General features: G+C 45.0%; 1 protein-coding gene across 2 annotated transcripts in view; it reads left to right on the top strand.

The window, feature by feature from the left end:
* Window positions 1-27,659, top strand: part of LOC106607468 (retinoic acid receptor alpha) — a 182,270-nt gene that overhangs the window by 63,898 nt on the left and 90,713 nt on the right. The window contains exon 3 of one of the 2 annotated variants that reach the window (XM_014204449.2): window positions 14,778-15,595. The exons of the other annotated variant lie outside the window; for it this stretch is intronic. Within the exon in view, the coding sequence (XP_014059924.1) occupies window positions 15,409-15,595 (187 nt within the window). The 5' untranslated portion in view covers window positions 14,778-15,408. The remainder of the gene's footprint in view (window positions 1-14,777; window positions 15,596-27,659) is intronic. 2 annotated transcript variants of the gene reach the window in all.

The raw sequence follows: 27,659 nt of genomic DNA, 5'->3' as shown, positions 1-27,659 counted from the left end.
GATCTCTGCTGGCCACCCACTTTGTGTTTCTACGCAACACATATCTTTCAACTCTGCTATGATGATTAACATACAATTTCAATCTATCTAATCGAATAGAATCTACAGATTGCGTGTTGAAGATAAATACTTTTACTAAGAGTATTAGTAATTGACTGACCCGGTCTCTCCAGATCTCCTAACAGTACTATTTCTAGGGTCAATTTTAGATCAATGCTATGCATTTTCAGCCATTCCTGAACCTGAGACCAGAAACAGGCTACCTGAGGGCAATACCAAAATAAATGGTCTATTGATTCTGCATCCGCACAACAAAATCTACAGAGCTTCAATAATTTTATGCCCCAAATATTCAACATTTTGTTGGTGGCAAGAATTCTATATAATAATTTTAGCTGAAAAGCAGGAAGTTTTGAATCTTGCGTTGTTTTATATATCAACTCATACACCCTGTACCATGGAATCGGTACATCAAAAATCTCTTCCCAACTATTTTGCAATCTGTATGGCACAGTTGTCAACATCCTGGTCCTCAAATGAAACTGGTATACTTTCCTATTTATGCTATTTTTATTCCTCCACCAGTTTTGATCCTTTATATTGGGCAGACAGACCAGCTCCCTACCTCCTCCTGCTGCCACCTGCCTCCTCCATTTTTGGGGCAATGCTGTAATAAATTAGTTGTACTCTTGGATTGAGCAGACCTTCCCGTACAATTCTGATAACTCCATGAAGGACATAACGCTACCATTACAATTTACAATATCATTTAAGAACAAAATACCCTTTTCAAACAACTTTCCCATAAATACAGGTATTTTATCAACCAGCACATTTGAGTTCAGCCATAATATTTGTTGTAATATTTGTTCTATCTTTTCAGGGGATGAAATAGAAATTGTAGCCAGCTCTGCAATGCTTGTTTGAAAAAGAGAGATACTTAGAAAGAAGTATCATTTTCAATGAATCGAAAATGAGACATGGCAATCTGCACCAAGGCAAAAAGGCCATTTTTCACCTCAGCGAGAGGCTGCATGCTTCTCAAACAGTGGTTTATGCATGTGAAATATCCGGAGCATGACTGAAAAAAACGAACCAGCGGGAAAGCGGCCTCCATTCGCTATACGAGCCTGTACGGATTACATGTCTTTTTTTCGCTACCCATGTACCTGCCCATCTGACCAGCATGGTCTAGCTGATTGACCAACATGTTCTAGCTGCTCAAGCTGGTCTGTCTAGCTGGTTATGCTGGTTACCATAATGGTCTAGCTGGTTTTGTTTGGAGAACAGCCTTTGTTGTGTTTTGGACACTGGCGACCAGCCTTCGCTGAGCTTCGGACACTGGTGACCAGCCTTTCGCTGTGTTTTGGACACTGGTGACCAGCCTTTCGCTGAGCTTTGGACACTGGTGACCAGCCTTTTTCTGTGTTTTGGACACTGGTGACCAGCCTTTCCCTGTGTTTTAGACACTGGTGACCAGCCTTTCCCTGTGTTTTGGACACTGGTGACCAGCCTTTCCCTGTGTTTTGGACACTGGTGACCAGCCTTTTTTGTGTTTTGGACACATATCAGCGAAGGCTGGGAATTGCCAGGGACCTAACAATACGATGTTATCACGATACTTTGCTGCCGATTTGATATGTATCGAGATTCTCACAATTCTACATGTTTTGCGATTCGATACTGTGATTTTATTGCGTGTCGGTGTTCCAAACATATTGCTCACCATATATCTGCTACAGAGAGACGAGAGAACATGAGAAAACAAGTTTTGATCAGTCAGGGGAATAAAAGTGTGAAAACAAATTGGCTTCCTATTTAAAAAGCAGAACAAGCTATGAAGGAAAAATACTGGAGTTTTGGTGCAGGTATAGCCAACAAGCCAAAAATATTGTCAAAACGACACGCTATATCGTAAAAAATATTATACTGATATGTAACTGAATCGATTGTTGTCTTCAATATCTTTTTTATTTGATGTGTTTGTGCATGTACTGTATATTGATTAATTAATTGTATGCTTTACATACATAAATAACATACATTATTTTCAACTAATCCAATCTGTTAGTTGGACTTATTACTCCCATTACTGAAATGGTTGTTCCAGTTTAGATGGTTTGGGTAATGTCATTTATTCTTAATTCTAACCCATTCTGAATGGATATTGTGGGTGAAGAACAGTTCCAATTTGTGGATATCCCCACTCTGGCTGGATTCCAATAGAAACTGACATTATTTTGCAAGCCAGCATGTTGTCACTTGATATTGGTTTTGTTGGTGACCAGCTTATGATGGTTACCAGTGTCCAAAACAGTGAATGCTGGTCCCTCATTCAAATGCAAATCAATGTATAACATTTTTGACATGCGTTTTTCTGGATTTTTTTGTTGTTATTCTGTCTCTCACTGTTCAAATAAACCTACCATTAAAATTATAGACTGATCATTTCTTTGTCAGTGGGTAAACATACAAAATCAGCTTGGGATCAAATACTTTTTTCCCTCACTGTTAGTTCGGAACATCGATTTGCAATAAAATCATAGTATCAAATCGCAATAGATATTGTATCAAATCACAATACATATAGTATTGTGATAATATCTTAAGGTCCCCTGGCAATTCCCAGCCCTAGTATGTGTGCGCGTATATGTGAGCCTTGTGCACGGTTTTCTCATTTGCGGTCTGGCTCTGAGGAAACGGCTCCATGAAGACCAATTATGTCCCTCCGCCTTCCCCTCCCACAGATGCCAATCAATCAATTAACCAATCGATACTCATCTGCTAAGCTCGTCTGGCCCACGAGCCAGCTCCACTGAGCACCGCAATCAATTACTTTTCACCTTGCAGTTCACTGGAGGGTTGCCAGATCGTCATCATTTATTCCTCTTTTCCCCTCCTCCTCTCCTCCATCCATCAAGACCCCTCCCTCCTGTGTATGATGACCACAAATGTTTATTTTCTTCCTCCCAAGGTTCTGGGCTTGGAACAGCTACACAATAGTGCAGCCAAGGCTAACTATAGCTGTGGGAATAGTGTGAGAGGGAAAGGAATAGCGTTTTCCCCCCCCAGTTCCCTTTTGACTCCCTGGCTGAATTTACAATCTACAGTTAGGCCACCCACTTTGATGGAGTGTGTATTTGTGTGTGTGTGTGTGTGTGTGTGTGTGTGTGTGTGTGTGTGTGTGTGTGTGTGTGTGTGTGTGTGTGTTGTTTGTTCGTGTGTGTTTTTTCAGAGGTGGGGACTAGGAGGGTAAATGACAGCTTTCTTTATCGATGGTGGCAGGATTACCCGGTGTGTTTTACAGTCTTGCTGTTTCTCATCTTACACACTCACTCACACACAGACACACACACACAATCACAAGTGGGAACGGGGCCATATGGGTCGTTTGTCATCAGAGTATCGATTGGCTCAGTTTGATATTATTCCGCTTTGTCACAGAAATGAGTGGACACTAGAACGGAAGGTGGAGGACGTGTGTGTGTGTGTGTGTGTGTGTTTTGGGGAGTCAGTGAGTTTGTCTGTGGGTGTCTTTGTTATGAGTTCAGGTAGGCCCCCGCGATACAGCAAACAAAGAAAAGTACGCGGGGTTCTCGACAACGATGACAAAAATCCAACAAAAGGGCTTTACCAAGGATTTAAAAAAATAATATTTTGGGGTTTGTTGGTAAGCCCTCTTGTTGTCTGTGGTTATCTGAGGGTTAGCAGGGTCAGTAACAAAATCAGCATATCATCATCACCACCACCATTATCATTTCCTTTTCATTATCACTACCTCACACCACCTTGACATTATCACAGCTAACTGCACTTTATGATGTACCATCCATCAGAAATGTACTACCAACGTTACTATCATCACCGTGTTCCCATCATCATCATCCTCATCTCTCACAAAAGGCGTAGATACTCATGCCCCTTTTTTATTTCCCTCTTTATCTCCAGGAAAAAAATATGCCTTTTACCCTTTACTGCAGAAACATATTCTCACTCTTTCAGGATATCAGAGCCCCTTCTAAAGCCTAAGATGTCTTTATCAAAGATGGAGCCTCAGGGAAGGGGGGATGATGAGAATATGAACACATCCTTAGTCTCACCTCTGCCTCCCTGTGATCTCACATCTGAGGGCCTAGCTAGCTCTCCCCTTTTTACCCTTTTAGCACTACTGTTTCTTCCCTTGTCCCTGTTAGCACTAGCTAGCACATCTAGAGCTTTTTTCCCTGTTAGCACTAGCTAGCACATCTGGAGCTTTTTTCCCTGTTAGCACTAGCTAGCACATCTGGAGTTTTTTTCCCTGTTAGCACTAGCTAGCACATCTGGAGCTTTTTTCCCTGTTAGCACTAGCTAGCACATCTGGAGCTTTTTTCCCTGTTTCTTGTTAGCCTCCATTAGCCTGCTAATATTGCTAGCACTGATGGCCCATTGTCAACCCCAACCAGAAGCATTAGCCTTATAATGTAAGCCCACCATACGCCTAGCCTTGCTACATTAGCCAACGAAGCTCCTTCAGCCTGGTAGGCATTGAGGGGACATGGAGAGCCCTAGGCCACATTACCTTTAGAGCACTAGGCTACATTAGCAGGTAGCAGCAGCAGGGATCCTCTCCATCTCACCCTCCACTAGTCCTGACTTTAAGGACCATTAGTGGGTTGTACTGTAGGTGATACCGCGACCAACAGCTGCATTGGCTTGTAGATTATAGTACAGCAATGGAGGAAGTGGGAGGACGACATACTGCATAGTGGATATTACAGGATAGTATTGGAGGGAAATGGAGGTGGATGACTTACAGGGGGACGTACTGTACAGCAGGATAGGAATAGTGGTGTCAATGTGTCTGCGTACATATGCATGAGAGTATCTGTGTGCACATCCATGTGTATGTAATATAGGCATACTATATTATGTATATGTGAAAAAGGGTCTGTGTTTTTATGTGTGTGTGCGTGTGTGTGTGTGTGAGAGAGAGAGATTGTGTGTGTGTTAGCTGTTGATTGCTGCAGTGACTGATAGGAACAGCCAAGGGTGTGTCTGGCGGTCTGTGAGGGATCATGGGGGGTCAACGTCCTCTAACCTATAACCTCTAACCCCCATGACTTTGCCAGTCTCAGGGACAGATGGGGCCTCCCCACTCTCAGGCCCTATGAAGGGCCCCTACATAGTCACCTCATAAATCACAACTAACACTATAGGCCACTTCCTTTACACTGAAGCTTTGACTATGGCTTTTCTTCCAAACCAGGGGAGGGAGAGGGAGAGAGAGAGAGATCCTTTGCTCTTCTACAGTGGTTCCCAAAACAAATGTTTCTAAGTATCAAATCTTACAATGGGTATCTGTGATCCATTGTAAGAAACACTGCTACTACGATTGGCACTAGATCAGTCGTTATCGGTGGGATATAACTGACCGGTAAAGACCTGGAATAATTCACCTCGTCATCACCATTCCTCTCCACTTCCTCGTTCCTCTAGAGGAGTTTTCTGCTGGCCAACCCCATTTACGCTGGCCAACCCCAAAATGCGCAATACGCGCAGACACGTTACTCAATGCACCATGCTTTAGGGAACACCGTGCTGACTCATTTCAACTGACTCTAAAAACACTGCTGTCTGTGTTTTCTCTTGATACCTCGGCTGATGAGTCCTATGCATGCTGACTGCCATGTACGTGTGTTCACGTGTGTTAAATCAGTGTGTTTGTGAGTGAGTTTATACTATTTACATGCGTCATCAATGTTTCATCCATGCGAGTATGTTCTCTAAATGTGTATGACTGTTGAATGAATCTATGTTAATGTTTTGGGCTTTTGTGATTTTGTATGTTAGGACGGTCATGTTTTATTTATGTGGGCCTAAAGGAAAATGTGTTTATGTAATGTTTGCATTGTTTGTGTGTGTAAACATGTTGGTGTTTGTGTGCGTATACATGGTAGATATCCAGCACTCACTGGGTTTGTAGTATACAGCCTACTGTAGCTAGAGAGGAGCACTAGCTAACCAGCCTAGCTATCCTTGGATATTAATAACCCACCACACACAAGCACACACACACGGTCACAATTACGCAAGCACACATACATACATTCGATGACCTCTCTTCCCATGGTTGACACAATTTCAGCACACCATACATTTCATACAGTGTAGGCACTTATGGAAGCCATGCCGATTGAGGGTAGAAGAGATGCTGCAGAGAGAGTCAGATTTGCACTAGTTATATACACTGAACAGAAATATGAACACAACATGTAAAGTGTTGGTCCCATGTTTCATGAGCTGAAATAAAAGATCCCAGAAATGTTCCATATGCACAAAAAGCTTATTTCTCTCAAATGCTGCGCAGCAAATTTGAATGTCCACCAGAGCTGTGCCAGAGAATTTAATGTTCATTTCTCTACCATAAGCCGCCTCCAACATCGTTTTAGAGAATTTAGCAGTACGTCCAACCCGGCCTCACAACCACAGGCCATGTGCATGGCGTTGTGGGTTTGCTGATGTCAACGTTGTGAACAGAGTGCTTCGTGGTGGTGGGGTTATGGTATGGGCAGGCATAAGCTACGGACAACGAACACAATTGCATTTTATCGATGGCAATCTGAATGCACAGAGACGAGAGATCCTGAGACACATTGTCGTGCCGTTCATCCACTGCCATCAACTCATGTTTCAGCATGATAAATGATAAATGTAAATAGAAAAAAATGTGCAAAAAAGGAAATAGTAACACAATTAAATAACATTAAGGAGATTACATACAAGGAGATGTGAATTAACGAGGAGGCGGAACACACCTCAATTCAAACTGTTGTTAGAAAATAATTTGAAATTGACAAATTGAAACAGGCTAATTATCTATAGGCTATCTGACAAGTATAAAGAAATGCGTGTCGGAAACATAACTCGGTCAGATTTTTTTTCCCCCGTACTGTCCGGATCCCGCAACAGATCTATAACCCCAGAACTTTCCTGTTCATCCAGATAAAAATCACTCTGGTTCCATGCAAACTTTTAGCTGCAGAAATCAGAAATAACTTCCTGAGTTAACTTCTCCTCTGTCTGTCCCCACTCTATGTGGGAGTAGCCATAGCAACTGCTCTGTTTGCCTGCTGCTCAGCGCTCATGAGACAGCCGCCTGCATAGTGCACACCGCTGATAACAACCACATTACGAAATTTTGGCAATGAAGGCAGCCTTTCTAGTTACCCAGAGTCAGATGAATTTATGGACATGTGCAAATGCGTATATCTCTGCGTGCATCTGAGGTAAAGTAGTGACTGGCTACAACTGGAGCAAGGAGCGAGAGTGCGCCGACGGAAGGGGGAGGGGATCATTTATTTGTATTAAGTAAACTATTTTAGGCCTACTGCCAGTTCCTGTGGAATGTCAATCCTGTCCTGTCCCGAATTTGACTCTAGAACTTCATTCCCATTCCTAACGGAATCCAGCGGGCCCCTCTAGACCCGCAGGCGTCTTGTTCCTGTGTCAATCTCTAGTGTGTGCGTGTGTTTTGCGTGTGCGAGTGGTTTGCATATACAGTGGGGTCTGAAATTATTGACACCCTTGATAAAGATGTGCAGAAATGACTGTATAAAATACATTGTTCAAATACTGAGATATATTGTATGCTCAAAAAACAAGTACTACTTTCTTTCTGAAAGATCAGGGTCAAATTGATTGACACCCCTGTTTTCAATACCATTCAGTACCTCACCTTGCGAGGATTTTGGCACTGAGCCTTTTTCTAAAATGTTTTATGAGTTCATCCAAACAGAATCCTTTCAGATCCTTTGTCTGCACTTACTGTATGGACTTCAATTCAAAACACAGGCTTTTCAAAGGATTTTAAGTCCGGAGACCGAGATGGCCAAATAGCTCTATTTTCATGTCATCTAACAAATGTAAATGTAAACAGCATTGGCACTTGGATTGGAACCGGTGCTTTGGTTAGATAACATGAAAATAGAGCTCTTTGGTTACGCACACCAGTGGAGGGTTTGGCGTCGAAATGAGAATGCATGAGCAGAAAAGAACCCCCCATACCTACTGTAAAATATGGTGGTGGTGGTGGGTCTTTGATATTATGGGACTGTTTTGCTTCCACTGGTCCTGGGGCCTTTATTAAGGTCAACAGCATTAAGAACTTTACCCAGTACCAGTATTTTAGCCAAATACCTGTTTGTCTCTGCCAGGAGGCGGACACTTGGCAGCAAGTGGATCTTCCAGCAGGACGATAACCCCAAACACACCATTAAAATCCACAAAGAAATGGTTAAATGGCCACAAAAATCAACATTTTGCAATGGCGTCTCGTTCTCCGGCCTTGATACCCATTGAAAATCTGTGGATTGAATTGAAGAAAAGGAAAGCAGGGCAGTCCATAAGCGCAGACAAAGGATTTCAAGGACCTAGAAGGATTTTGTATGGAGGAACGGTCTTTTTTTCTTTTTTTTTTTAATGTTCACCTTTATTTAACCAGGTAGGCCAGTTGAGAACAAGTTCTCATTTACAACTGCGACCTGGCCAAGATAAAGCAAAGCAGTGCGACACAAACAACACAGAGTTACACATGGAATAAACAAACGTACAGTCAATAACACAATAGAAAAGTCTATATACAGTGTGTGCAAATGAGGTAAGATTAAGGAGGTAAGGCAATAAATAGGCCGCAGTGTCGAAGTAATTACAATTTAGCAATAAACACTGGAGTGATAGATGTGCAGAAGATGAATGTGCAAGTAGGTATACTGGTGTGCAAAGGAGAAAAAAAGAATAACAATATGGGGATGAGGTAGTTGGATGGGCTATTTACAGGTGGGCTGTGTACAGGTGCAATGATCTGTGAGCCGCTCTGACAGCTGATGCTTAAAGTTAGTGAGGGAGATATGAATCTCCAGGTTCAGTGATTTTTGCAATTCGTTCCAGTCATTGGCAGCAGAGAACTGGAAGGAAAGGTGGCCAAAGTAGGAATTAGCTTTGTGAAATACCAGTGAAATATACCTGCTGGAGCACGTACTAATATCCATCCCAATGTGTTTTCCAACTCATAAAACATTTTCAAAAAAAGCTCAGTGCCTTGCAAGGTGAGATACTGAAAACAGGGGTGTCACTAATTTTGACCCCTACCTCTTTTGAAAAATACTTTTACTGTTTAAGCAAAATACATTTCTCGCTGAGCAATTCTTAGTATAAAATAATCAAATTTCCTAACTTTGAGCACACAAAATAGCTCAGTATTTGAATTATTTTAGACATATTTGCTCATCTTTATCAAGTGTGTCACCCCACTGTATGTGTGAGTAGGTGCCTGCGCATGCATGTGTCTGGGTCAACACATACAGTTGAAGTCGGAAGTTTACATACACCTTAGCCAAATACATTTAAACTCCGTTTTTCACAATTCCTGACATTTAATCCCAGTAAAAATTCCCGCTCTTAGGTCAGTTAGGATCACCACTTTATTTTAAGAATGTGAAATGTCAGAGTGATTTATTTCAGCTTTTATTTCTTTCATCACATTCCCAGTGGGTCAGAAGTTTACATACACTCAGTATTAGTATTTGGTAGCATTGCCTTTAAATTGTTTAACTTGGGTCAAATGCTTCGGGTGGCCTTCCACACGCTTCCCACAATAAGTTTTGTGAATTGTGGCCCATTCCTCCTGACAGAGCTGGTGTAACTGAGTCAGGTGTGTAACTGAGTCAGGTTTGTCGGCCTCCTTGCTCGCACACGCCTTTTCAGTTCTGCCCACAAATTTTCTATAGGATTGAGGTCAGGGCTTTGATGGCCACTCCAATACCTTGACTTTGTTGTCCTTAAGCCATTTTGCCACAACTTTGGAAGTATGCTTGGGGTAATGTCCATTTGGAAGACCCATTTGCGACCAAGCTTTTTGCAAGCCTCCCCCTTTTTCCTCCAAATATAACGATGGTCATTATGGCCAAGCAGTTCTATTTTTGTTTTATCAGACCAGAGGACGTTTCTCCAAAAAGTACGATCTTTGTCCCCATGTGCAGTTACAAACTGTAGTCAGACTTTTTTATGGCGGTTTTGGAGCAGTGGCTTCTTCTTTGCTGAGCGTCCTTTCAGGTTAAGTCGATATAGGACTCGTTTTACTGTGGATATAGATACTTTTGTACCTGTTTCCTCCAGCATCTTCACAAGGTCCTTTGCTGTTGTTCTGGGATTGATTTGCACTTTTCGCACCAAAGTACCTTCATCTCTAGGAGCGGTATGACGGCTGCGTGGTCCCATGGTGTTTATACTTGCATACAGATGAACGTGGTACCTTCAGGCGTTTGGAAATTGCTTCCAAGGATGAACCAGACTTGTGGAGGTCTACAATTATTTTTCTGAGGTCTTGGTTGAGTTGTTTTGATTTTCCCATGATATCAAGCAAAGAGGCACTGAGTTTGAAGGTAGGCCTTGAAATACATCCACATGTACACCTCCAATTGACTCAAATGATGTCAATTAGCCTATCAGAAGCTTCTAAAGCCATGACATCATTTTTCTGGAATTTTCCAAGCTGTTAAAGGCACAGTCAACTTAGTGTATGTAAACTTCTGACCCTCTGGAGTTGTGATACAGTGAGTTATAAGTGAAATAATCTGTCTGTAAACAATTGTTGGAAAAATTACTTGTGCCATGCACAAAGTAGATGTCCTAACTGACTTGCCAAAACTATAGTTTGTTAACAAGAAAAACAAGTTTTAATGACTCCAACCTAAGTGTATGTAAACTTCCCACTTCAACTGTATATGCGTATTCACGGTGTGTTGTCAAACATATACATTCATGCGTATATGAGAGAATGAATGAGTTCGATACATATTTGACATGTGTACATCCAGTGTTTAATTTTCCGTTTGTTTCCCGATAATTCTACATATTATCAGGAATATCCTTTAATCTCCACCTATTCGTCAACAAAGTGGGTGATTTTAATGCTCACGCACAAAGTTCATTATGGTGTGTCTTGTCCCTTACACTCCATTTTCCATTTTACCCCCCCCCCCCTCGTTCTATGTTGTCTCTCCTCTGTGATTGCCTGTGAAGTAACTGACATACTTATCAAAGGATTTGGTCACAGCATGTAATATATTCACACATATATATTCCCACTGGAAGATCAAGTTTGTCGAGGATGTACAGACACACACACTTCTCCTCTCCTCTTTTCCTACTACTGTCAGGCTCACGTATTCTGATGCAGCCAGTGTTGGATACATACTGTACACATAGAGATGGATGTATTTGTGAACTCCCACTTCTTTATGTGTGCACTGGCTTATGCCTCTCTTGTGTGGGCACGCCTTCTTTTCCTCTCTCAGTATACAGTGAGGGGAAAAAAGTATTTGATCCCCTGCTGATTTTGTACGTTTGCCCACTGACAAATAAATGATCAGTCTATCATTTTAATGGTAGGTTTATTTGAACAGTGAGCGACAGAATAACAACAACAAAAATCCAGAAAAACGCATGTCAAAAATGTTATGAATTGATTTGCATTTTAATGAGGGAAATAAGTATTTGACCCCCTCTCAAATCAGAAAGATTTCTGGCTCCCAGGTGTCTTTTATACAGGTAATGAGCTGAGATTAGGAGCACACTCTTAAAGGGAGTGCTCCTACCCGCAGCTTGTTACCTGTAAAAAAGACAGCTGTCCAGAGAAGCAATCAATCAATCAGATTCCAAACTCTCCACCATGGCCAAGACCAAAGAGCTCTCCAAGGATGTCAGGGACAAGATTGTAGACTTACACAAGGCTGGAATGGGCTACAAGACCATCGCCAAGCAGCTTGGTGAGAAGGTGACAACAGTTGGTGCGATTATTGGCAAATGGAAGAAACACAACAGAACTGTCAATCTCCCTCTGCCTGGGGCTCCATGCAAGATCTCATCTCGTGGAGTTGCAATGATCATGAGAACGGTGAGGAATCAGCCCAGAACTACACAGGAGGATCTTGTCAATGATCTCAAGGCAGCTGGGACCATAGTCACCAAGAAAACAATTGGTAACACACTACGCCGTGAAGGACTGAAATCCTGCAGCGCCCGCAAGGTCCCCCTGCTCAAGAAAGCACATATACATGCCCGTCTGAAGTTTGCCAATGAACATCTGAATGATTCAGAGGACAACTGGTGAAAGTGTTGTGGTCAGATGAGACCAAAATGGAGCTCTTTGGTATCAACTCAACTCGTCGTGTTTGGAGGAGGAGGAGGAATGCTGCCTATGACCCCAAGAAAACCATCCCCACCATCAAACATGGAGGTGGAAACATTATGCTTTGGGGGTGTTTTTCTGCTAAGGGGACAGGACAACTTCACCGCATCAAAGGGACGATGGACAGGGCCATGTACCGTCAAATCTTGGTTGAGAACCTCCTTCCCTCAGCCAGGGCATTGAAATGGGTCGTGGATGGGTATTCCAGCATGACAATGACCCAAAACACACGGCCAAGGCAACAAAGGAGTGGCTCAAGAAGAAGCACATTAAGGTCCTGGAGTGCCCTAGCCAGTCTCCAGACCTTAATCCCATAGAAAATCTGTGGAGGGAGCTGAAGGTTCGAGTTGCCAAACGTCAGCCTCGAAACCTTAATGACTTGGAGAAGATCTGCAAAGAGGAGTGGGACAAAATCCCTCCTGAGATGTGTGCAAACCTGGTGGCCAACTACAACAAACGTCTGAACTCTGTGATTGCCAACAAGGGTTTTGCCACCAAGTACTAAGTCATGTTTTGCAGAGGGGTCAAATTCTTATTTCCCTCATTAAAATGCAAATCATTTTCTAACATTTTTTACATGCATTTTTCTGGATTTTTTTGTTGTTAGTCTGTCTCTCACTGTTCAAATAAACCTACCATTAAAATTATAGACTGATAATTTCTTTGTCAGTGGGAAAACTTACAAAATCCGCAGGGGATCAAATACTTTTTCCCTCACTGTAGCTGTCTATGTTTGTCTCTCTCCTCTCTCACACACTGATACAAATCCACCGATACACACACACACACACACAGATGCACTGGTATACACACAAGCCCCATGATTCAATGAACGAGTGTATGGCTATGTAAAGGGGACCTATGGGGTGTAACCTACTTAGTAGGGCGTTTTTCATAATGTATGAGCGAGATGGAAAGCGGCGAGCATCGACGAGGCATCTTCATCCGCTTCCTCTCGCTTTGATCTAGCCCTCCCCGCTCCCTGTCTCTCTTTCCAACTTTCTCGCCGTCACTCTCTCTCTCTCTGTATCCTTTGAACGTGTTCTACCCAGTGCATTGTGCTAAAGCTCAGGGTAGAGCCCGCTGAAGCTCATATTCCCAGGTGGGATCTGTGAGCGGCAAGACGGATGTAGCCATGCCTTTATGCGTGTTATTCCTTCTCAAGAAAGGACAGATGGGTGGGTTGGTATATGGATGGAAGGGTGAATGGATATATTTGAATAATTTGAGCATGACAGCCATATATACCAAATACAGGAGCTGCTGGAAAGTAATACGTGGTCTGAATCCACTTCATCTTGTTCTGGTTTCCTGTTTTGTGCCTGTAAGGGTACTTCATCATGTTTTAGAGGTTTGATAATAGTGCTCTGGTGCACTTATCACGGCAGTCTCGCTCTTATCCCAGACCTTCACCAAGTATCTCTAAAAGGCCTCTTCATCCCCCCCCCTCCTCTCCTCTCCTCGCCCTTCTAACACAAACATGTCTGAAAGCCCAGTGGTTTTTGGCTGTTTTACGACGGGGGCCTAGCCGCCGTGTGTGTGTGTGTGTGTGTGTGTGTGTGTGTGTGTGTGTGTGTGGGCCGACTTCACGGGGGGGGGGCCTGACGGCGGTGGAGCACTATGCAGGAGATCACACATACGCACGCAAACACGCACGCGCACACACTCCTGTCGACGGAGGGCTTCACAAGGTGAGGCCTGACGGCAGAAGGAGCAGCACTTTGCGGGAGATCTATAAAAGTCCTCTGACCCTGTAAAAACGGGCCCTCATGCACCCAACGCCCCCCTCGCTGGGGCCAGGGCAGAACAAATGCCTCTCAGACGGCTACTGACAGACATGACAGACCGGGAGGGAGAAAAAGGCACTCAAATGATGTTTTCAACTTTCAGACAGCTCCGGTCCAGACTCCAAGAACAGTAAACGGTTCACTCCTTTGACACGTCAATGTCAGATGGGTGAAAGAGATGGAAGCAAAGCTGTCAGTTGTGAACTACAATTACAGCGCATAGTAGTGGATGGTCTTACAGACACTGTAGCTAGTTGCTACGGTGTGTAGCAAAGCAAGGGGTTTTGGGTTTATATAAGACATGTTTTACAACATCAGCATTGAAAGGCAGAACTAGGTTACTCTTCCCTCCCTCCCACCTCTCTTGGAAGGTTGCATAAGCTCGTCTCCGTCTCCTGTTTATTGAGGAGCGGAGAGAGAGGTTCAGACGGACGCCGTTAATGAGCCTCAGCATCTCGGATGATGATTCACCCCACAACGGGAGGAGGGAGGCGGGGGTAGAGAGCAGGAGGGAGCCGTGCTCCTAGTTGAAAACATTAGCGTTAACAAGTTAACTAGAGAGGACCCGGGCTCTGTTTTTCCCACGCTGTCTACGTAGAGATGAGCCCGGGCAAAAATCAACGCCACCCCACTGAATATGCATTTGTACCCCTGTGTCTCTGTCTCTGAATATGCAGCAGTGAGTGAATCTCTATCTAACCCTTGTCTCTGTCTCTCGCTGTCTGTCTGTCTCTCTCTCTGTCTGTCTGTCTCTGTTTCTGAAGGATGAAGGTTGCCAGTCTGCTACAGGTGAGTTGCCGAGACTGAAAGTGAGTCCTCCTCGGCGATAGGGGTTGACCTGGGGCAACTAAAACCAGCCGTCGTCATAACGATCTTCCTTCTCCTCCTCCACTCCGTCGTGTTGTTGTATGAGCTCTGCTGAGTCACTGGAGAGAGAAAAGCTGTTATCATCCAATCCTCCCAAGGCCTGAGAAGTCTATCCAATCCTGAACAAGGGATCTGGAGTCCATTGGTGCCAGATGATTCTGCCTAGCGACCTCCCTTAGTATTTATGTAATTGGTGTTTCATTCATGGTATAAAGCTTAGTGGCCTACTCTAGCTGTATCTATCTCAGTGGGACACTCTTCACAACAAGGCAGAGGACCAGCCTTTGGAAGAGAATAGCCTATACATTTCTCTGAAGCGTCCACCTGGAATATCAACGTAACCTAACAGCTCCATTTCACACACCTACACAAATACACACCGTTGTTGTCCACCGTCACCCACCACCACTTCTTAATTCATTGGATTACGTCGTCACCGGCGGTTGAGGTTGGGGGATGTAGACCGACATCACCACGGATACCTACAGGAGACTCTTTGGACTCGGCTCAAGGTCTGCCGAGCAGAACATGGCGGGCAAGGGTAACCCCTGCCACCCCCCGGGAGGGCCAGGGAGTGCGGGGGGCCCCACTGTCTCTGTGGGGGGATTCCCCATGCCTCACTACTCCTACTTCTTCCCCCACATGCTGGGGGGGCTGTCCCCTCCCACCCTCTCCGGACTGCCTGTCAGCGGATACAGCACCCCGTCGCCAGCCAGTAAGTACCCAATCACACTGCAGTATTCTGTTGGTGTATGTTGACATTAGTGATTGATTAGAAAGGTTGTCAGGTACTGCTGATTGGCATTTGGTTGGTTGGTTGATGCTGTTGGCACAATGACTGACTTGATCCATCTTATATTTGTACCAAAAAATCAGCATTTGAAGTTTGACAAAGTTGGATCAATTCAGGGAAAAACGCAGGAAGTAAAAAATGAGCTACACAAGTTTTAACTTGGCTGTGTACGCTGAGTACTTTCCAGCATCTCCTGTGTTACGTGTATATGGCTGTCATGCTATATGACTTAATCAGATCAAAGTGGATTGGAGTCTATATAGAACTGGATTCCACATTAGAGGTTTTGTTGGTGTGGCACATAGCCTTGACTAGTTGCTCCTGGCATTCTGGATCCCGGCCAGTTGTCATGCGGCGATGTGTCGAACTGAGCGAGCGGATTGGTCTGATCTCAATGAGGCAGCTCGAATAACCAACAGAATGTTCTTGGGCACAATGCCTGAGGAGGTGTGTGTCCTCGCTTGAACTGGCGGGTGGGCGCTCTCTCTGTGTGTACATGTGTGTTCATGCAGGAAGTGTGATTTTGTGAAGAGTGAGAATAAGGTGTGGTTGTTGTAGCAGGACACTTGAAGCAGTTGTGATGGTAGTTTTTTTAATTGTTTTATTTTTTATTTCACCTTTATTTAACAAGTCAGTTAAGAACAAATTCTTATTTACAATGACGGCCTAGGAACAGTGAGTTAACTGCCTTGTTCAGGGGCAGAACGACGGATTTTTACCTCGTCAGCTCGGGGATTCGATCTAGCAACCTTTCGGTTACTGGCCCAACGCGCTAACCACTAGGCTACCTGCCACCCCACCTGGAGTAAGGGAATATTGACAGGTAGGTGGATGTGATATGGGGCCACCCATCCATTCTACAAACATTATTTGATAAAGGTCTCATATATCAACGTTAATATTAATTTAGAAAGTATAGTGTAGGTCCTTCACTGCCACAGTACCCATTCTACCAATAAACTGTCCAATCACAGCCAAGCTTACATCCGCTCTGTCCCAGCATGCCTTGCTGGGTGGCATCCTGGCCCCCTCTCCTTTCCTCTTCCTCTCCTAAATATCTTCCCATGTCTGTATGGGGAAAAAATTCAAAGCAGCTAATGTCTCTGTCCCTCCACCCACCATGTCCCACCCCTTGTGGCTTCCATTCCCCAGATCCAGGCTGGAGCTCAGTCGACAGACAGACAGACAGACAGACAGACAGACAGACAGACAGACAGACAGACAGACAGACAGACAGACAGACAGACAGACAGACAGACAGACAGACAGACAGCAGAGCCTAGAGTACAACAGCCTGTCAGAGCAGAGGGGCTCCCTTCTTTCCTGTGTGTGTGTGTGCTGGCTGATGAGCGTGCACCTCTCTTGGTGCTGAGAGACTAATCCACAGCTCCTGCATAGTGTTCGCTGACGAACAGCCCTCCCTCGCCGCCAGGGGCTAATTATTACACAGCCCCCCGCCACGCTTGGAGATGGCCTGGGTGAGCAGTCAGGCGGGACGGGGACTCTCCGGAGATGAGAGGAGCTGGCGGGGGATGGAAGGGGACTGCGATATACACAGCACACATGCTGTGTTTGAGGAAGCACTGAGGGGGGAGAGGGGATGAGAAGCAGCAGTGGCGTGTCCTACATAGAGACGTTCATTATCATTTGAAGATGTTTTGAAGATCATTTGAAGATGAGGTGTGTGTGTGTGTGTGTGTGTGTGTGTGTGTGTGTGTGTGTGTGTGTGTGTGTGTGTGTGTGTGTGTGTGTGAGTGAGAAGATGGAGTAAGTTTAAAAAATATATATATATATTATATATTATATATATTTATATATATTTATATATATATTATATATTATATATAAATATATATATATATTATATATTATATATATATATATATATAATATATATATATATTATATATATATTATATATATATATTATATATATATATATATAATATATATTTCACCGTTATTTAACCAGGTAGGCCAGTTCTGAACAAGTTCTCATTTACAACTGCGACCTGGCCAAGCTAAAGCAAAGCAGTGCGACGCCAACAACAACAGAGTTACACATGGAATAAACAAACGTACAGTCAATAACACAATAGAGAAAGTCTATATACAGTGTGTGCAAATGGCGTAAGGAGATAAGGCAATAAATAGGCCGTAGTAGCGAAGTAATTACAATTTAGTAAATTAACACTGGAGTGATAGATGTGCAGATGATGATGTGCAAGTAGAAATACTGGTGTGCAAAAAAGTAAATTTAAAACAATATGGGGATGAGGTAGGTAGTTGGATGGGATATTTACAGGTGGACTGTGTACAAATGCAGCGATCGGTAAGCTGCTCAGATAGCTGATGTTTAAAGTTAGTGAGGGAATAATATATCGCTAACTTCAGAGATTTTTGTAATTCGTTCCAGTCATTGGCAGCAGAGAACTGGAAGGAAAGGCGGCCAAAGGAGGTGTTGGCTTTGGGGGTGACCAGTGAGATATACCTGCTGGAGCGTGTGCTATGGGTGGGTGTTGCTATGGTGACCAGTGAGCTGAGATAAGGCGGGGATTTACCTAGCAAAGTCTTATAGATGACCTGGAGCCAGTGGGTCTGGCGACGAATATGGAGCGAGGGCCAGCCAACGAGAGCATACCGGTCACAGTGGTGGGTGGTATATGGGGCTTTGGTGACAAAACGGATGGCACTGTGATAGACTGCATCCAGTTTGCTGAGTAGAGTGTTGGAGGCTATTTTGTAAATGACATCGCCGAAGTCGAGGATCGGTAGGATAGTCAGTTTTACTAGGGTATGTTTGGCAGCGTGAGTGAAGGAGGCTTTGTTGTGAAATAGGAAGCCGATTCTAGATTTAGTTTTGGATTGGAGATGTTTAATGAGTCTGGAAGGAGAGCTAAAGGCTATCAAAACTGGTCGTCTAGTGCATTGGGGACAGAGAATAAAAGGAGCAGATTTCTGGGCGTGGTAGGATAGATTCAGGGCATAATGTACAGACGGGTATGGTAGGGTGCGGGTACAGTGGAGGTAAACCTAGGCATTGAGTGACGATAAGAGAGGTTGCATCTCTGGACGCACTAGTTATACTGGGTGGGGTCACCGCATGTGTGGGAGGTGGGACAAAAGTGGTATCTGAGGCATGTTGAGTGGGACTAGGGGGTCCGCAGTAAAATAAAACAATGATAACTATCCTAAACAACAGTATACAAGGCATATTGACATTATAGAGAGACATAAGGTGAGGCATAAAGCAATCACAGGTTGACAACAAAGGTAAGACAACAACAGCTAATCAGCTAAGACAACAACAACAGGTAAAATGGTGATGAATGGGCAGAGAGGGTCAGTTAACTACACACAGGGCCTGAGTTCAAGGCTGGGGCTGACAGATAAACAAATTATAAACAGAATGGAGTACCATGATTAATGAACAGTCCAGCAGGCATCAGCTATGTAGCCAAGTGATCATAGGGTCCAGTGAACAGCAATAGATGAAACAGGGAAGCCGCTAGGTAGTCGCTACTACGCTAGCAAGCGGGAGACACGGCATTCCAATTATTATTTTTTTAAATAAATTAGCAGGCCGGGGCTAGTAGAAGCGTCTGCTCCGACATCCGGCAAAGGCCGGTAGAGGGCACAACTGATGGAATTACGTCGGCAGACCAGTCGTGATGGAACGGCGGGGCTCCATGTCGACAAAGGGTCCAGGCCAGTTGGCAAAAGAGGAATTGTAGCTGAAGAATTTTTGTTTGCGCCTGGCTCGCTGCTAACTGGTGCTAGCTTCGGGACAAGGGCGTTAGCCACTATAGCCACTCGGTATCAGCTAGCTAGCAGCGATGATCCGATGCAAAGGTCCAGAGCTTACGGCAAGAATCCGGTGATGTAGTGAGTTCTAGTCGTGTTAGTGAAGAGTCCGGAAGGCATCAGCTGTGTAGTCGAGTGATCATAGGGTCCACTGAGCAGGCCGGGAGATGGGCCTGTCTCAAGGCTAGCTTCGGGGCTGGGCCACTCTGTGGCAGCTAGCTAGATGCGATGATCAGGAGTAATTGTCCAGGGCTTACGGCAAGAATCCAGTGTTGTAGTGGATAAAACAGTCCGATATTCTCAGGGTTGATAACGCGCTGTTCAGGCTGGCAAGTATTTTCCAGGTTAAAAGCAGCTGGTGTCTGTGCTAAAGGTAATGGCCGCTAGCAGTGGCTAACAATGATTAAATAGCTAGTAGCTAATTAGCTGGTTAGCTCCTAATGGCTAGCTTGTGATGGAGTTTCTGGCTATAAGGTCTAAAAATAGCAGATCTGTATCACATTGGGTGAGGCGGGTTGCCGGAAGGTATATTTAATTTAAAAATGGAAAAAGAGATATATATATATATATATATATCTCTTTTTCCATTTTTATATATATATAAAAAAGACGAAAAAACTACATTTACACAGGAGAACGACAAACAACGTCTGCACTGCTACGCCATCTTGGAAAGTCTTGCCTCTTTTTGACATGTTGTTGAAAAGACCCTGTCAATCAAAGCCTCAACTGTGGCCATAGAAAGTTGGTTCCACGTGCTAATTGTATTTTCCATAGGTATGGATATATCACAGGTTCACACCCTCTGCATAAACCACACCTAAAACGTATTACTCAAGAATATGTGAAATTGTGGACTTGCCTCTCAAACCCTAGCCGCTCCTCCTCATCCTCTTCCTCCTGTCACACCACCCCATACTATCTATTCTAACCTTGACCCGAGTTATGTCATGTACATTGCGTTAAGGTATACCATTTCCTGCCAGAATTATTGGTTAAAGCAGGGATTAAGGTCTTATTTCCCAATAAACTGGGATAAAAATCTACAATTCCAGGGACATGCCAGTCGTTTCATCACATCTAACCCCCACCTCTCTCTCTCCTGTTCTGTCTCCCCTCGTAACCGTGCAGATCATCCCCGATTCGCCTCGACAGGGCAAGGAGTGTTAACGCCACCCCGCAAAACACTCCATGACAAAAACCCACACCTCCCCCCCCTAAAAAAAATAAAAAAACTCACACCCTCTGTAGTCTGTATAACACCCTCAGCCTCGGAAATGTCAGACTGTTTCCCTCCTTTTTCTCAACTCCCGTTGCCTCCTCTTCCTCCTTTTCTCCCCCCCCCCCTCCCGCCATTGCCAGCCCTGCGGGTATGGCATGCACTTTAAAGTGGGCTAATTGAATGCAAGGGAAGGGCTGGCTGGCTGTGGAGGTTGTGTTCTCCAGGTCCAGACCCCAGTGGGACTGGGGAATGGTTAGCGTGCTAATTACTGATAAGGCCTAGCTGATGTGCTCAGGCTGGGATTAGTTGGAGCAGTAAGCAGTAGCAGAGCTGGATCAGCTAGCCCCAGGGTACTCCCTCTTTCCACACAGCTCATCTTCCCCTTCTCTCTCTCTCTTTCATCACTCCTTACCCTCTTCCTACCCTCTTCCACATGGCTCATCTTCTCTCTCTCTCTCTCTCTCTCTCTCTCTCTCTCATCACTTCTTTTTTTCTCTTCCCTCTACTTGCAAAGCAGCTGTATTCTCTCACACTTTCTCTCTCTATCCCTCTCTTTCTTTCTCTTTCTTTCATCACCTCTTTCCTTCGACTTCTTTTTTCTCACTTGTTTCATTCTACTCTGTAGTTCTCTGTGATCCCAGTGTAAGGCTCAGCCGAGGGCCAGGTGTAGCGAACGCCACGCAGCTGTGGTGACGCCAAACGCCCTGTGGTTAGTACGGTGGTTCTGTGTTCTCTGAGTGATGTCAGGAGATATGAGTTGTGTGTGTGTGTGTGTCTGTCAGATAGGAAGCTGCTAGAGCAACAACAAACACTGCCTGATGCCTCCAGACAGCCCTGTGAGGTTAAACAGGCTTTGTTTTTGAGCCCGTGGTGCTGTTGCCCAACGTGTGATCCGCCTTCTAGTCTTTTACTGTCAGTGTCAATATGCTTTTGGAACTACACGCGTTACGAGGGTGTTTCCCAGAAAGTTTGTTTGAACAAATCCAAGATCTGTTGCGGAGAGACTTTGATCGCGGCCATTAGATTTACCACTTAGTCATGCAGTGATGGTTCCGATGGTGGTGTGACGCCACTGCCAGTACAGCCGACCCCAGATGACAGCAGGCGTGAAGTCAGCCAGCTAGGCCTCCCGGAGGGATCTTCCACCACGGGACCCAGGGGAAGTTGGCTAAGGCCGGGTGGGTGCATGTGTTGTGGGGGGGGGAGGTCGTCATCAGCCCTATTTCATAATCTCCATCGTCACCACGACCAGCTTGGCACGGTTCACATGGATGACACTGCACCCCTCCCCCATCGACGACTGTATACCAACCCCAGACGGAGCTTTCATCCCGAATCAGACTGGCAGGCGTTGCGGCTACGCTCCTTTCTGTACGCAGCTCTCGTTTTATGCTAATCAGCGCTCCCTCCAGTTTTCAAAGGAGGGAGTTGTCCCTGTAATCCGGGATGGCTCCATTTCGATTTCGTCACCCTTCCTCCCCCCATCATCCCCCTCCAGAAATACCGGAGTTAAATATAGACCTCCACATTATTAAGCCACAAAGTGACCCATGTTGAGTACTATAACTCCCCCCCCACACACACACACACCCCCACACCCAACAGCTTCCTCTCCCCTCAAACACCGTCTCCTCTCGCCCTCCCTCCTTTCCTTCCTCCACTGCCACCACACATATGCCTGCAGCAATGCGGCAAAGAGTCGAAAGTACCGTTCACTTTCTTTGGGTTGGTTCATTTTGTTGTTGTCTCTTTCCTTACACATAAAACAACACAAAGCCTGATTTACTAACACAGACAAGCTTGTTGTTGATAGGCTGACCTGCCACATGATATGGTACATTATAAATGTAAACATGAAAGAAGGCATACGACCACGATGCAAATGCAGGTGTGCCTTTTTTGTTTAGTATGTTTTGCCATGTTTAAATTAGGTTTAATGTCTACTGCAAAAAGTATATTAATAGTAATAATAATACTATATTTAAATGATCTCAAAGTGCTACAGTGAGTGCATTAAAATGAATAAAAAGTAAAGATGGAGACAAAATAATGACACAACTAGACTGACATAAAGAACACAGCTGACTCTACAAGTGTCCCATCTGTACAATGACCCGACTTTGTGTCCTGTATCCTACCCACTTCCCAGCTACATTCGCTAACACTTTACATTAAGAAATGCTTATGTTCTGAATGCAGTTTGTATGGGTTAATGTATGACTCTGATACAGTTGACCTTGCCATGTTTACCTCCGTCTCTTTGTCTCTCCTACCCTCCCTCTTCTCTCCTCCTCTCTGCTCACCCTGGTGTGAAGGGAGATGGTTTGTTATCGCTGTTAATGACTGTGCTGCCTCCACAGGTCCCGCTGATACAGACACCTACTTAACACACACGAATGAACGCGCACGCACACACACACACACACACACACACACACACACACACACACACACACATTCAAACACACACACCCTGCCTCGGAGGTCCCGCTGATCCAAACACCTACTTAACGCAGCAAGCACTTCGTTAACCCCCCCCCCCGGTCGTTCAATTCAACTTCCCTCTTCCATTCCCCTTTAATCTGCTCAGCGTTCAATGTATCGACGCTCCCGCGTGCAGCTAGATTACAGCACAACCCTATGGGCCCTGGTCAAAAGTAGTGTACGACATAGGAAAGAGGGTGCCGTTTGGGCCGCTGTAACACAAGTGTGTTACAGCCCCAACAGAGTGTCAAGGTAGGAGCATGCTTATTGGTTTTCAAATGACTAAAGGAATGTTATGATTTGACTTCTTTTGTAGTTCGTGCTAGTGTGACCAATGGGGTTCAACCCAAGAACCACCTCCTGTAACAATAGCTATTGGCTTATGTGTTCATTTCATTATCAAGATTGCTGGGAAAGAAGATAAAGACAGGTGTACAGCAACTCTTGGAGGACAATGAAAGTCAATTAAAAAAGCGTCTTTATTGTTACAATTAAAACCCAACGCTGGAATTGTTTTTACTTGTAACAATGACAACACTCCTCCAAGAGCTCCTGAATCTCCTCTCTACTTCAGTTTGCTCCTCAATGCATGCACCTTGGTTGACGGCAGCGGCGCGCTCCCTTCCCTTTACACGTACAAACAGACATTATTGAAGGTAAAGACGCCAAGTGGTTGACAAGCGCTGGTCCTTAGACTGGATAGCATGTTTTCAGTCCTCAGCCTCGCTCTCCGACTGGCCTGGTGTACGTCTGCAAACCGTTTTGGTCCTCACTCCTTCTGAAGGTGTGAGTTGGCTCTGGCATTGCAGCTCCACCCGAGCCCAGACAATGTCTGGCACAACAGAGGTGTTGGAGAGCTGTCGACACGCACGTACGCACTCACTCTCGATCTATCTCTTCTCTCTCTCTCTCTCGCTCTCTCAGTGGCTGTCTGCATGGCTGTACATCTCATATCGCCATGGTGTTTTACATTGTTGCATTGCGTGTCATGAGCTGCCAGTCCCTGTGTTCCTGTCCACATCACCACAGTGATCGTCTCTGACCAAGCTCCATTTCGATTGGTCCACCTTTGGCAGGCACCGACTGGGACATGCCCAACCGGTGGTTTGTCTTCTCGAGGGTTGCTGTGACGTCTGTCGACTCGCAGACCGCTCACCTCTAATCGCTGCCAAGGGCTGCATGGCGCATGTTGAGGACAAAGAAAATTGTTTTAATTGGAGGGGAATAACTCTGACAAGTGAGATTGTGAAGTTTACCAAGTTTGGGTATTTTCTCCATCACAGTTTTAACAGTGTTAGTTATATATGCTAACCACACCGCTCGCGTTGCAAAACAGATTTACACACGCATGTTATTCAATCATTTCATCTAAACTGCTCGCGAGCGTCTGCTTAGCCAGGTGCTAGAACAGAACTTAGTTAAATTTTTTACGCTTGATGCGCTGCAATTGCCGCCTCTCCTATCTCCTCATTGGTTTTTAGGAGCTTATACCCATGTGTGGGGATTGAAAGATGAACTGAGGTCCACACTCCAGTCCAGTTGGTGGTGGTAATGCACCTTAAAGTTGGTTGCCAAGCGACATATATAAAGTCCACAGAAGAAGACTACTAATACTACTGGAGGAGAGATTACTAGAAACTAACTAGGTTTCCCCTTTTATCTGTGGATTCAATTTCAGAGTAGAGAACACACGATTTTGTGTGACTCAAAATAGGTCAAAATTCTACAAAGATCCAGAAAAAAGGACCTTGTTCATTTCCGGTAAAATAACAACCGAATGCTAGCTAGCTAAATGCCCATGAATGTTTCACGTGTTTCGACCTGTCCCCAAATGAATATAGTTGGTTCAGAGTTCGTTTTGATATTTCGACCTGCGTGTCTGGATCGCGTCTGGTACGGATGGACAAAATCAACATGTGCGCAATGGCGGACGCAAGCGCGTTCCCGGTCTAGACAGCATGTTAGTCGTTGTTCACTGTCTTAAAGGCATCGTCGCTTTTATAGACCCTGAGTTCTCGTAGCGTGAGCACATTTGATGATATTCGCTCTGTCGTTGTACGTAGCTCTGACAGAATCCACGGTCATCCTGAACGTGTCTGACAATATTCACTGTGCCATCGTTTGCTTAGGTCTGACCTTATCCCCTCTGTCATCTCTGTCACAGGTCTGACAATATCAGACCTGACATCTGTTAAACATGGCTGATGGTGTTAAAAAAAAAATAGGCTTGTTGCTTATCACCCTATTCCCTAAATAGTGCACTACTTTTGACCATGCACTACTTTTGCACCGAAAGTGCACAAAATAGGGAATAGGGTGCCATTTGAGACACACACCTGTCTAGGGTGCAGTGTCTGCCTGTTGACGGAGCTGATATAGGTCGTTGTGACTCGCTGTTGCTCACTGGGTAGGGATGATAATGGTTGCTATGGAGCAGATAAAGGTTGTTATGGTTACTGTTTCATCACTGGTTAACTGGTTCAGGTTGTTGTGGCTGTTCTTGTGTTGTGACTGGTTTAGGTTAGTCATTGTGATGACTGCTCTTTCCATAGCGGTGGTGTTTACTTGACTTTGTTACTTGTTTTAGAGTTTGTGGAGGACCGTGTGAAACGTCACTTGGCAAACTTGACTGACATTTTGCGAAGGTGTGTGGGATGGAACTTCACCCATTAGGGTCCTATCTAATTTCAGATAGGCCTATCATTTTATAATACTTAGCACAGTGATGATGACAGTAATTTGAGAGTAAGTAGTTCAGACTTCAAACCTCCGGTTACTGTAAACTTCAAACAGACTTAGTCATTGTGATGCTCGTCACATGACTGTCTGGCTGAGATTTTAAAGCCAGCCACAGCCAATGGTGGAACGACCGCAGCCGCTGACATAATACGTACCTATTGTCAACTGATATCTGGATCACACACACACACACACACACACACTCACACTCACACCACAGCACAGCACGCACACACACACACACACACACACACACACACACTGCCTTTGCATTGTGGCGGCAGCCTGCTGTCCTGGGGTGGGACTGTGGAGGGGTGCAGGAGAGGCCCCTGGAAGGAGACAAGGAGGAGACCTTGGAGCCCCGAGGCATCTTAAATCAACCAGGGTCAGGCGTGCCCTTCACACAAGAATCTTTCCTTTGGGTCTTAAATTTCGCCTCCTTTATGACTCTCTGCCTGCGCCTCCTTCCCCTCTATTCTTTTCAGCTTTTCTTGTTTGACTGTCTGCAGACAGACGGCTCGGTCCTCTTGCGTTGCAAGGCCCCAGATATATCTGTCTGTGTAGGCCTACGTCCTGTGGCCCTGCCGTTTTTTTCTGGACTGCCCTAGAAGGCGAGCGCTCTGTGCGACAACTCAGCACGTCAAGTTGACCTTTTTAGAAGTTCCGTTTGATAGTGGCGTCGCCACGCCTACAGCAACAACAACAAAAAATGCTTGCTCATAATTCCCCATATCCTGACAGAGATCTCTCTCGTCTGTGGAGGGATGGGCGGATGGTAGTTAAAGGGAGATGGGTGCTGGGCACTGACAACAGGCCAGAAGGCAGGACAGCCACTCGGAAAGACCCCCAAAGCACATGGTGAAGAATCTAAACAGACAGTCGTGGTGTGGGTCATCTGGGCAGAATCTCTGTCTCAGAGCTGGGTCACGTCCAAGGAAAAAGAGGAGGAGGGCCGTTAGTTCCCATCCACAACCCTCAGAAGGGGTAGTGATAGAGAGAGAAGGGTGGTCTTGAAGGAGGAATGGAAGGACAGGGAGGGAGAAAGGGGGGGGTTGATGAAGAGAAAAAAGGTCCCCTACCTTTTTTCTCTTCATCAACCCCCCCCTTTCTCCCTCCCTGTCCTTCCATTCCTCCTTCAAGACCACCCTGTGTTGAAGGAGGGATGGAGGACACGGAGGGAGGGAGGGGGTAAATGGAACAAATGATGGGGAAGGCGGAGGGAGGGAGCGGGGTCAGTGATGGAGAGAATGAAGGGAGTGATGGTTGTTTTGGAGGGACTGAGGGAGGGGAAGGATGAGGTGATGAGGGTGAGCCTGTTAGTATGCTATAATGGTAGTGTGGCTGCACGGCGGGTGCTAAAAGCCTGTTAAAGGGACTTGACTGCTTTTACTGCCTGACTGCCTGTCCTCTGACCACTTAAACGCACGACCTTCAGGACTCTATCTGATGAGAAACGCTTAAGACCACTCTGCATTGGAGGTGTGTGTGGATTTTTGTGTGAACGTCTTTGAAAAACTGTGTGTGTGTGTGTGTGTGTGTGTGTGTGTGTGTGTGTGTGTGTGTGGGTTGCCTCTGTCTGTCTATACAGATACGGTCCAATATATTGGTACACTTGCATGATTCAAACTTTTTTTCCCACTATAATATAAGTTGAAATTGAAAAAACATTTGGTCTTTACACGTGTGTTCGTTTGATTTACAACTGCACAGGACCAATTTTTTTTATTTTTTTAATCA

The sequence above is a fragment of the Salmo salar genome, chromosome ssa06 (genome assembly GCF_905237065.1).
Source record: "Salmo salar chromosome ssa06, Ssal_v3.1, whole genome shotgun sequence".
NCBI classification, from domain to species: Eukaryota; Metazoa; Chordata; class Actinopteri; order Salmoniformes; family Salmonidae; genus Salmo; species Salmo salar.
The sequence above is the reverse complement of the archived record's forward strand: the minus strand, read 5'-3'. Positions and strand labels throughout refer to the sequence as shown.